General features: G+C 36.7%; 1 protein-coding gene across 2 annotated transcripts; it reads left to right on the plus strand.

Annotated features, from left to right (window-relative positions):
* The first annotated feature begins 1,094 nt into the window (after nucleotides 1-1,094).
* LOC140962129 (SAC3 family protein B) lies at nucleotides 1,095-11,572 on the plus strand. 2 transcript variants are annotated; one of them, XM_073421000.1, is made up of 16 exons: nucleotides 1,095-1,421; nucleotides 1,543-1,764; nucleotides 2,756-2,998; nucleotides 3,732-3,848; nucleotides 4,769-5,011; nucleotides 5,273-5,449; nucleotides 5,541-5,773; nucleotides 6,207-6,307; nucleotides 6,523-6,738; nucleotides 7,176-7,403; nucleotides 7,482-7,573; nucleotides 7,679-7,772; nucleotides 8,103-8,195; nucleotides 8,286-9,067; nucleotides 9,212-9,326; nucleotides 9,765-11,572. In XM_073421000.1, exons 1-16 carry the CDS (start codon nucleotides 1,300-1,302, stop codon nucleotides 11,547-11,549), a joined length of 4,863 nt encoding a protein of 1,620 aa, XP_073277101.1. In that variant the 5' UTR covers nucleotides 1,095-1,299; the 3' UTR covers nucleotides 11,550-11,572. The 2 variants fall into 2 exon arrangements, with proteins under 2 accessions (XP_073277101.1, XP_073277102.1); XM_073421001.1 differs by having other exon boundaries at nucleotides 4,793-5,011.
* Nucleotides 11,573-12,315: the final 743 nt, after the last annotated feature.

A 12,315-nucleotide genomic window follows, 5' to 3' on the forward strand; every position in this document is an offset into this window, starting at 1 on the left:
CTATGGCATCTGAATCCAGTGAGAATCAATTTATTCATCTGATGCAGATGCATGATGCTCAAGATCCAGAGGATGATATTCCTCAATTTTCTCAGATCAATGATATTTTTGAAAATCTCAAAAATTCATTAAAAGATAATATTAAAGATGATTAGGATATTCATATTTAATCATCATGACACGTTGCATTACCAACTAGTGGATGGTGACATATCGCATTAAAGGTGGAATCTCACACAGTGGCATGATATCATGACAAAAGTAGGTGACATATCACTATTTACTTTTTGAATTTTGTAACCATGTTACTGTTTGCTTTAATAAAACATTTACTGTTTATATTTTAGTTGGAATAAGGGGTTTCATGTCCGGCACTTCCATCTATTTATAGGACCATTATGTGTTCTTAGGAGGACATGGTCGAGTTTGCTCCCCTCTATTCCTTTATTGTAAACAACCCTTCTTAATAAAAGCTTCCACTTATTCAAGACTTCTATTCTGATTGCAATTCTGTAAGTTTATTTCTTGTTTTATTTTCTGTTTACAGTTTTAATTTTTTATTTTCGTATATTAGCCTGAATGATAGTCTAAAACATTCGTGTTAAATCATCCCATTACTAAACCATGATATTTATTTATTTGTAACTTGAAATTAAATTGAAATGATAAAAGATCTCATATAAATTTTAGAATTTGATGAAATATAAGGGTTAATGGTTGAACATAAAGTTCAAAGACGAACCAGGAAATAGTAAACACAAGGTCCGAAGTTAATTAGGAGCATAAATTCATGTTGTAGCCCTTCAGCTTGCTTAGCCGAGAGATGGGTTTATGAGTGATTTTTATGAATTTATGTTTCTGAAGTTGTCTTCTGGTATATCTTTTGTAATTCCTTTTATGTTTTGTAAAATTGTCATAACTGAACCTTATATTCATTTTTATTCTGGAAATTAAATACTTCTTTTTATTAGTTCATTTATTTGAATATGATATATAGGCTGGAATCAATAATTTTCATATGTGCGAAATACACTGTAGAAACATTTGGTAAAACAACGACACTGTCAGATTCAATTTGTATCATTTTAAAAAGAAAAATGGATCTCACTTGTTCGTAAGTAAAAGAACACTCTCCAAGAACCCTAAATCAGTATCCAATCACCAAAAGGCATAGAACTTCCATTTTGAATTGCGTTGGTATTGTACTTCCATTGTCTTCATTCTCAAACACGGACGGAGATGAGATAAAAGCTCGCACATGTACGAGGGAAGCGTTTGAAATCCTCAGGAAACAGAAAAATGGCGTTTTCGGGAGGATTTGGGAAGAACTCGGGCCCTGGTACGGCGCCACAGCCTGAAATCTCTGCTGTTCGTCTTCCTCAATCCGTTCCTCTATCTCATCCTCTTCCCGTATTGCCGAAGTATGTGGAGACGCAAACTATTGCTCAGTTTTATTGTACTCTGTTAAAATTGTACGTGTAATGTAATGAAATGAATTGTCTTTGGTTGTTGCTGATGATTGGAGTTTTCTTCTGGATCCAGTGAGTCTCGTTTGAGGTGGGTTGATCCAAAAGCTTCTACAAGTAGAAATGATGACTTGCAGTCTTATCAAAGGCCACCCGAGCTTGTTCCACGAGCTGCGCCAGGGAATCCAAGAACTATTTCGCCAAAAAAAGCTGCTCAGGATCCTAAACGGACGAGATCACCCTCTTCTCTCTCCCAGGATGAAGAAATTTCAAAGAACTCCCGAATGTTCATGGGAGGGTATGCTCCTTTATTGGCCAATCCTCTTCCGAGTCATTCTTTACTGTTTCTGTGCTATGTGTCTTGAATCCTCCTCAGTGATGCTGTCATATAATTATGCCTACACATTTTTATTTAGTTTATAACCTATACTTAAGCTTATGGCTGAAAGTTAAGATTTTAACCATATCAATTTGGAATACGAATTTCCATTGCTTTAAAGGTGGGTTTCTTGAACCGTAACAATAGTTGTAGCTATAAATAATTACTCTGATAGTTCAGTTTAATAGTTCTCTTGATGCACCATTTGCATGGACCTAGCTTTTAATTTAAATTTGTATTTTGGATGCTACTCCAATTCTATGTATCTTTAACTGTCAGTCATTTATTCCTAATCATAGTTTTTCCTTCCTTAGCTGGTCGTTTTGATTTATCTTCTCGCAACAAGGGATATGATTTCCTTATCAAGCACAATCTTCTTCCCTAGCTTTTCTGAGCAATCTATATGTTGGTGGCCAGCTTTCTCATAGCGAACTTCAGCCATAAGTTTCTACTCTGTTGAACTTTATTGATCTTTTATTGGGTTCCTCATTCTCCCATCCTGTTTTCTCCTGTTTGCATGGCCCCAGGGGCATATGTTTGTGATAATGTGAAGGTACATGCTATATTAATGGCACTTCTGGGAGTAGTTAATTACTGTTTTTTTCCTTTGAAATACATTGATCTTGTTGTTGTTCTTTTGACCCATCTGTCAAGCCTCACCACTTTCTAGACTCTATTTTCATGGCAGCAGCCCATTTTATAGAATTAGAGCTGTAGTACCTTTGTTCTCACAATCCTTATAAATGTCTTTTGATTGGACGTGGATCTGTTGACCAGTACCCTTTGTTGTGCGATTAGCGTGACATCTTACTAAATGCTTTTAGGTTTTGACCCACCTTTTTTTCCAGATGTTTCATTGAGGTTAAGGTAAACTAAATCTGCATACTAATGTTGTGAATTTGTTATGTAGGTCTTTTTTCTCTTCCCCAATGTGGGTTAATGTGCCAAAGTCAGAAGGCAATAATAACAATTCACCAGATCAAGAAAACATGTTATCAACCCGGACAAATGGAGGTGCTCACCAGTCTGGACGAATGTTTCAGACCAATCATGCAGATGTTCTGCTTCCAAAACAAACAAGGTTCCCTGCATTTCCCTCAATTCGTGGAGCTTCCCCACTGTATACCTCTTCAGCTTCAGTTGGTCAGAAAAGGTTCAGAAGAATTTTTCTTGCTTTGTTGACAACTTTATTAAACATTGAATTATTTTGGAGGCATTTTGTAGTTCTATTTTGAAAAGAAGTCAATCATACTTTTTAATGTTATTATTATTATTATTGAATTTCTCATCAATGTATATTCAGAACAAATGTAATTAAAAAACGGGTTGAATCAAGTAACCTATGTAAGAAATTTATGAGTTTGACATATGTCCTTTGTTATCAAAAGTATTCTTTTTTTAAATAAAAAACTCCGTTGGTTAAAAAAATGTGTGTTTGGTTGGGTTTATAGGAAAATCTCTTAAAAAACTGATAAGCTAAAAGCCAAAAGACTTGGCATATAGGCTTCTGGTTCAGCTTCTTTTCAGGAGAGTTTTGAAAATGCCATACGTGATAAAACATTCTTTTAATCCAAGTACTTCTTATCCAAATTCTGGACTGGATCTTACTCTTCTGAAGCATTAAATATGGACAAAACTTTCTGATTTGTTGGTTTTCAATTACCAAGGGACTACGAAAACGGTGTTTCTTGGTTCTGGAAGTGTCTGTTGGTTCCACAATTTTTTTGTTAATTAACAAACTGGAAAACTAGAGTATTATTATGGGTGTGGATTAAATGGTTCTGAATTTTTTTCATTATGTAGCCACTGTTTTATCTTCGCATCAATGCAATTGATATGCAGTTAAGTTTCTCATATTTCATGGTATTATTTGGAATTTCTTGTAGATCTCCAATTGACTACAGTGACCTTGATGCTCCTGAGGAAGCGCCTTCACCACCTCTGGCTTTTGAGGGTAGCGTCTCTGCAGTTGATTATTCTCGGCCTTATACTGGATCCAAGATGTATGTATCTATTCTATCTTATTTGTTATTCAACCAGATAATTTTCAAGCTTTATTTTCAGTATTGTCGAAAATATGCACTGATTCAATGTACCCCTAGATTTTAGTTGCAGCTTAAATTCTGGAAATATATTTCTTTGCTAGAAAATTTCTTATGATCGCAAAGTCATTGTATGTATGAATTGTCTGTACGAACGTTTCTCTGCCTTTTTATTGCATTAATTCACATCACTATTAACTTGGAATTTGTGAGGGTTCAAACCATTTATTTTTTCGTTACTTTTCGTTTTTACCCCATCTCAGTTATATTCCTGCTCTTACGTGAGTTAATACACCGTTAAAGCTGTAATATTTTAATAGGCTACATGGCCTGGAGGCTTGATCAGCACTTTCATTACACTGTCTTTCCTTGTCCTTGCTTGCTTTTTTCTTGATCATCTTTAAGAATTTCCCTTTTTCTTTGTATCTTTTGTTGCAACTACCATTGCTTTATGTTTGGCATTTGTCGTCCCTCTCTCTCCTTTTTTCACAGATACACGCACTTCTTTCTTTTATCAATATTATTATGTGACATAATTTTTATATATCAAAATCGGGCACATTTACTTGCGTTGATTTGTCAAAGATTATGAAGGATCCATTGATCCGCGTGCCTTCACTTTGGATTGGGTATCTGATGCTGGATATTCGGTGTCACAAGGGGGATTCTTGTGGAGCTTTAGTATAACACGTGCCTTTGCATCAATGAAGTTCTTGATCTGTTTAATTACATGTTTGTGGTTGTGAGTGTTGGATTCCACTGAACATGCACTGAGATGTACAAGGTCTAATGAGTGTCATTTTTGTCAAACCTTCGCTAACGGATATGCTGTTTAGTATAAGGAATACCGTATCATTATGTTTCATGCTGTGCATATGAAGGCCTTTTTCCTCTTCCCCCTCCAGGGCTTACCGGTTTAATTCGTCAGGCAATAACACCACTCCTCCATCCCGAGATGGCTTGGCCCCTTTCTCAACAACTGGAGACTTGTATCCATCTCAAGAAACATCTCACGTGAAGCGTACAGATGCTCTGCTTCCAAAACGAACTAGGTCCCCGACGTTCCCGTCTATGTCTGAGTCTTTCACAGAGAATCATGTTTTTGCTTTGGATGGTTATGGAAGGTATATGAGATTTTCCTACTTTTTGACATGCTTTGTGTGTGTATGTTTTTTTCCAAGACAATAATGTTAAAGTCATGCACGAGTTCTGTCCGTGTTAACAAAGTTCGTCTGATTTTCACTGCTGTAGACAGTTAAAATCATTCTACTCATGTCAATTTTTTTCTCCCTTAAATTACAATGAATCAAATTTTGTTGGTCATTATTATATCCTTCTTTTTTCCTTCATGTCTGCATGAAATTGAAGATGGACTTTTCTTCCAGGGTGCCTGATTCTCAAAGTCACGAGGAGTTTTCAAAATCTGGAAAAGCCAACAGTTTCGAAGTTACTGCAAACAGGCCACTGAATTTTCCAATTGGAAAAAGAGCCAAGTTACCTCTTTTATCGTCATCTGATCAATTCATTCAAGAAAATTCAGATTCTGCACAGGAGATTGAACGGTAGGATATTACCTTTATGGCATTGTTTTGTACCATCAACTGAGCAAAATTGTGGAATGCCTTTTTTATGTTGAGCTGAGTATTTTTACAGAGAACTACAGTCCAAAGCCAAGCGCTTAGCCCGATTTAAGGATGAACTAAGCCAACCAAAGCAAAATGCTACAACTTTTAAAAACCAAAAACACGCTTTGGAGAAACCAAGACCTCGTGAAGATTCAAAAATGGATGCAACCGCAGATTTCGTTGATATTGATGTTATTTCTGATTATCAAGGTGGGGCATCGTCTGGAAGCATAGCTGGAGTGTGTCCAGATATGTGTCCAGGTACAACATGTGCACCGCCATTGTAATTTATTTGTTGAAATAATTAGCAAGCTAAGGTCGCTCCTACTTGCTTGTTGAATTTCTTTGCCTATTCTAGTGTAAGCACTAAGCAACGGGTTTTCTCTTCCATATACTTGTACCTGTCCTGGGTTTGATTTAATAAGATGCGAGAAGTATAATAGTTAGTATAATATTGATTTCATCGTACTTGTCGGAGGTAAAATACTTACGCCTTTTGACTGAGGACTCAAATATTGTTGTTTGCTTCTCCATGCACTTTTTCATACCTCACTTTACCCCTGCCCTTTTCATCCTTGAAATGGAAGAAGAATGTGATATGATGAAAATCAAGTGACCCAACTTCTCTTTTGGAATTAATTTTTCATCTAGTTTACTAAATTATGTTTAAATTGTCCTATGCACTTTTTCTCAGAGTCCGAGAGAGCGGAACGTGAAAGAAAAGGGGACCTGGATTATTATGAACGCTTGGATGGGGATAGGAATCTATCCAGCAAATCTATTGCTGTTAAAAAGGTTTGTGTTTGCCTCATAGCCTAATTAATGTGAACCAACCTATTGGGAAGAAAAAACCTTTTTCTACATAGAAAAAAGTTTTTTTCGTAGAAAAAGGTTTTTTTCGGTGGATTAAAATAAAAGAATTTATGCATACTGCAGATAAAGTTCTCTTACTTGGACAATATGTGTGCTAGTAGCAATGATTGTGCTGATATTTTCTCTTTACTATTCAGTACACAAGGACAGCTGAGAGGGAAGCAGAGTTGATACGTCCCATGCCAATCTTGCAAAACACAATGGATTATCTTCTGAACTTACTGGATCAACCTTATGATAATAGTTTTCTTGGCTTATATAACTTCCTTTGGGATAGAATGCGTGCAATCCGTATGGATCTGAGGATGCAACATATTTTTGATCTGCAGGCCGTCAGGATGCTGGAGCAAATGGTCTGTTTCTTCTTTTTGTTTAGTCAAAAAGAATTTTGCATGCATTCGCTGTGGTAGTAGTTGCAACTCCAAAAGTGTCAATGACTGGTGTATATTGCAAATGGATGATTAAATATAGTAATTTTTTAATTAATAAGAAACCAGATGTTGCTAGTAATTATTATGTATTGCTTCTTATTTTGCATTTTTCTTTCTCAGAATAGCTGAAATTGATATCAGAATCAGGATTCTGAAACCAGAAATAGTGTTAATTGCTACTTGTAGAACTTCAGAAACTAGAATGACAAACATGATTTTTTTGTGATGTTCTAATTTCTCGTCTTGAATGATTTCCTTTCTTCCATATTTGCTTTTTAGTCTTTATGCTATCAATAACATTATTAGATGTCAAAACTTTTACACAAGCTAATTATGTCTTCTAAAATTTATTTTTGCAGATAAGACTTCATATATTAGCCATGCATGAGCTATGTGAGTACACCAAAGGAGAGGGATTTTCTGAGGGATTTGATGCACACCTAAACATTGAGCAGATGAACAAGACTTCCGTTGAACTATTCCAGTTTTACGATGATCACAGAAAGAAAGGAATACATGTACCATCAGAAAGAGAATTCAGAGGTTATTATGCACTCCTCAAACTTGACAAGCATCCAGGGTACAAAGTAAGTCGTCTAAGATGGAAAATGGTTCCCTACCGCTCTTGATTTAGTGATGTCTGTGAAATAAGAAAATCATGCCAGGTTGAACCTACAGAGCTGTCACTTGATCTCGCGAAGATGGCACCAGAAATGCGACAAACCCCAGAAGTTTTATTTGCACGTGATGTTGCCAGGTTTGGTCAGCCCTAGCATTAAATTTTTTTTTCTTCATTTTTTGTAGTTTCTCATCAAATTATTAATCCTGTTATCTGCTAATAACTGTGTTACTTTTGCTACAGAGCCTGCAGAACAGGCAATTTTATTGCCTTCTTTAGGCTTGCCCACAGAGCTAGCTATCTTCAAGCGTGTCTAATGCATGCTCATTTCTCTAAGGTACGAATGTGCTTTGCTGCATATGTTCATTGCTTCCTATTAAATCAGACTCTGAATTTTTATGTCCTCTTTGGATCTTATTCCATTTAAGTTTGGATAGTTCATCTCTTGGGGTTTGTCAGAATGAAGGGAATATCTAGTAATCTATTACTGCTCAACCGTGCTTCGACTATTTCAAATTAATCAGTACAGTCTATTTCTTCTGCGTAATTTTAAAACATGCCAATTGTCATGTTAGTGTTGAAAACTTTTTTTGCAATGATTACAAATTGATTCTAAATATTTAGATGATTCTGTGTTGATGTCTCACCTCGATGCTGTTTCGACCAGTTGCGTGGTCATGCCTTTGCATCATTGCACAGTGGTCTGCAGATTAACCAAGGAATTCCCCTGACTCAAGTTGCTAAATGGCTTGCAATGGAGGTAATTTCTCTAGTTGGTTGTGTAACATGATACTGCTTCAAACATCTTGAAGTTTATTCAGATTTTTTCTGCTGTTTCTGTTTATATCAGGAAGAGAACATAGAAGAGCTTCTGGAATACTATGGCTTCTCGGTGAAGATCTTTGAAGAACCATACATGGTGAAGGAACACACACTTGTTAATGGTGATATTGACTACCCTGTCAAGTGTTCTAAACTTGTTGGTAGGAAAAGATCAAAGATGATTGTCAATGATGTCTCATCCCCTTCACTTGCCGAATCTTATGATATCGGCGAGTTAAGAGAGTCGCCACGGAAAAGGGATCCTGAACAAAAATCTAAACCTTTGCAACTCGTTGTGCCTGGGAGTATGGTCCAGCCCATTGATCAGGAAATGCATGATTCTGTTACCAACTTATCACCTAAAGGTGACATGCAAAATCACATGCATAGAACATTCAGTGATCTAATGTCTCAGGATGAACAAAGGACTTTTTTTAAGAGTCAGGTGGTCCCAGCTAGTCCGATGTCCTTGGATTTCAGCAATAGTTCCTCTGAAAATGATTGTATTAGGTTTGGAAACGAACAAAAAACTAACTATGACTTCCGTTTTAGAAACTCATTTGGCAGAACAATTAAGCATGATTTAGAATTGACACCACCCCCAATCACACGAGAAAGAGATGAAAAAAAGAGTCCGGCCTTGCTGCCTATTGATTCTCTTGTAGATACTTCAATACCTGAGCCATTGTTTACCGAATACTTGGAAGCGGAAGATCAGACAGGCGTCGTGGATGAAGATACAGCTAATGATGCGGAAACAAGTTATTGCGATGAAGAAGTTGCCGAGGCTAAGCTTAAGCTAGTGTTGAGGTTGTTAATTATGTTGATTTTTTTACGTTGTTCATTTGATTGTTTTTTTCTTCGAACCGTGCTCATTTATTAACGGTGTTGATTTTTTTACTTTGTTCATTTGATTGTTTTTTTTTCGAACTGTGCTCATTTATTATTGGTCAGGACGTGGAAGCGTCGTACAACAAAGAAAAAAGAATTGCGTGACCACAAAAGGGCAGAAGCATGTGCTGCATTGAATTCCCTTTGGCAGGGCCCACCAATTTGGCAATACGAAGCGGTAAATATTCTTCTTGAAGCTGTTTTTCATACTTCATACATCGCATAATGCACTATGCTTATTTCCCGCTATAATGCATGTGATGGTTGTTTGGTGCCTGCAACATCGTTCTGTGTCTATATGTACTTTGCTTGCTTTGGCAATCAGTAGGCTGTCAAGTGTATTATCAGGATCCAACTTTCCCGATTCATCAGGACCTTGGTACATGCTAGCAGATGTATTTGTTGGAAAGTAGATACTAGAATGCATGGCTTTGGCTGATATGCACTTTGCTAGTTTGCTTTCAACTTTAGGTACATCAATCACACGATTGATATGTTTATGTAACTGTATTTTTCAAATATAGACAATTAACACGTTGATTCCCATACCCTTATTTTATTTTTGTTGTTTCTGGCCAATGTAAAGATGACTTTTATTTTACCATCTTTCCTAAAGCAATCAGATGCTCATGGTGTACTCGATATTGATCTCATAATGAATATGAGACGTAAAATTCAAGGAAGATCATGGTCCGTGCTAAATCCTTCAGATGTGGTGGCTGCTAAACTCGCTGAAAAAAATCCAGATGCTAAGTGCCTTTGCTGGAAGCTGTTATTATGTTCTTTGGAAGAGACTCCTTATAGAGACGACGTAGGGCAAAAAAACGATGCTGTCCCCTCAGCGGCAGGTTCATGGTTGCGTTCTAAGTTTATGGATGCTAGCAATAACGAAGATGGTGATCTGATTATTTCATCTCCTGACCTTGCAATTTGGAAAACTTGGATTCCTTGGCAATCTAGTGCTGAGCAAATCTGCTGTTTGTCTGTTGTTAAGAGTGCCGTATTTGAGGATCTGGACAATTCAAGAATGGGTGCAAGCGCTGTTCTATTCCTTTTGTCAGAAAACATTCCACTAGAACTCCAGAAGAATCATCTTCATGACTTGATACTGTCGCTCCCTTCTGGTTCTCGTGTGCCCCTTCTGATCTTGAGTGTTACAGAAAAGGATGAATCAGATCTTTCTACTGTAGCCAAAGATTTAGGGCTCCATGATATTGACAAATCTAGGGTCAGCGTGTTTTCCTTTTCATTTCTCAAAGACCAGCAGACAGAACAGTTTGATGGATTTTTTAGTGATGAACGCCTAAGAGGAGGACTGGAATGGCTGGCAGGCGAATCACCCCAACAGATAGATGTTCGCAGCATCAAGTTGCGTGAGTTGGTTATTTCTCACTTAAATTCTACTCTGGAGGTTCTTGATGGGATGGATACTTATAAAATTGGTCCTAACCAATGTATTTTGGCCTTCAATGAAGCTTTGGATCGATCCATGGAAAACATAGCTACGGCAGCTCATGCAAATCCTATATGCTGGCCTTGTCCTGAAATTGACCTCCTCGACGAGTCCAGCGATGAATACCGAGCTGTGAAATGGTACTTACCGAGCAGAGGATGGAATACATCTGTGAGAACTGAAAGATTCAGACATGCATTATACCATTCCAAACTTCCGGCTTGGGAGGATGACATTGCCTGGTTATCTTGGGGTTTCAACATTGGCGATATCGAGAACCAAAAAATGCAACTTGAAAGTTGCTTGATGAAATATTTGACAGAAACTAGTCAGACGATTGGGTCAGGCTTGGCAAGAAAAGAAGCAAGTGCACTACTTCAAAAGTGTACTCGGCTCGAGCTCCACCACTCATCATATTACATTGTCCCTAGTTGGGTTAAGATTTTTCGAAGGATATTCAACTGGCGGTTGATGAATATAACCACTGATGAAGTATCATCAACATATGTCTTGGTGCAGCGAGACATCTCTGCTCCAACTTCCGAGATCCCAGATTTTTCAGAATCAGTAGTTCATGAATTGCTACCATCTTACATTGATTATCCATCGTTTGACGAATTGGTTGAAGTTGGCCGTGAAACGGTTGTGCCGGTTCACACTGTATATGAAGCTTTTAAGCCCATGTCACCTGCCGCATACCGTGATCACGACGACAATCCGACTTTTGGTGAGAATGATGTGTTGATGGAGACTGAGAAGAGAAGCGAAAATAATGAGCAAATGGTTACATGTTATGATCACTCAAGTATTGTAGCAAACAGTGGAGACCAACTGATATCAAGCAGTAAACCTACTAGAGAACCTGACAGATTGAGTGAGTTGTTACAGAAGTGTAATATTTTGCAGAACAAAATAGACAAAAAATTGTCCATCTATTTTGATATATAGTGAATCACGTATCGAATTTATTTATAGACCTTTAATTTTTTAATAGCATTTTTAAAACTAAATATTGTGGAAGGTTTGGATGTATTAAAAAAATTTCTTTTTTTCAAATGAGTAGGTCTTTTGTTTACGATAAAACAGTGATTTTTTCATAGTAGATTCAAATAGAGCATTCGTCACACAAAATTGAATCATAAAATCGTTTTACAAGCGTTTTATGTGCATAAAATTTACTTTTATTTGACAGCCCATTTAGTTTTATGGGTGTGGTATCATTTTTGTTTCTTCGAGTGTTGCAATTTTTGGCTCAAGTGTCACCGTATTTTATGCTCTCAATAATAAACTCGATGCAAAAATCTTGTGAAATTTCTGCTCTCAGGAAGTCATTCTGGTCAAATTTTCATACAAAAAGTTTATTAGATCGATATGTGATTTTAATTGAGATTAGCGAACGAGATACACGCGTTGTGTGTGCTAACGTATGATGATTATGTGTGTATAAGTATTATGTATGGTATATGTGTAATATATTTTTTGCTTTTTGACGAAACATATTTGGTTATATTAGTTTGATTGAATCATTCCGTAATATTACTTAATTAAATCTCAGTCCTAGGAATAATAGGCGGCAATTTTGGAAAAAAATTTTTATGTGTAGAATAAGATATGTAATTTGAATAATGGGCGATAGTTTTGGAAACGATTTTTGTAAGTTAATTGAAATTAGACAAAAACTTGTGTGAGACGGTCTCACGGGTCGTATTTGTGA

Source organism: Primulina huaijiensis, chromosome 16 (assembly GCF_012295235.1).
Source record: "Primulina huaijiensis isolate GDHJ02 chromosome 16, ASM1229523v2, whole genome shotgun sequence".
NCBI lineage: Eukaryota > Viridiplantae > Streptophyta > Magnoliopsida > Lamiales > Gesneriaceae > Primulina > Primulina huaijiensis.

What these genes read in the sequence shown, in the direction of transcription:
- LOC140962129 (XM_073421000.1), top strand. Translation starts at nt 1,300, where the DNA reads ATGGCGTTTTCGGGAGGATTTGGGAAGAACTCGGGCCCTGGTACGGCG. An exon ending in GCTTTGGATGGTTATGGAAG is followed by an intron (nt 5,012 to 5,272) that starts GTATATGAGATT and finishes CTTTTCTTCCAG; the next exon opens with GGTGCCTGATTCTCAAAGTC. An exon ending in AAGCTTAAGCTAGTGTTGAG is followed by an intron (nt 9,068 to 9,211) that starts GTTGTTAATTAT and finishes ATTATTGGTCAG; the next exon opens with GACGTGGAAGCGTCGTACAA.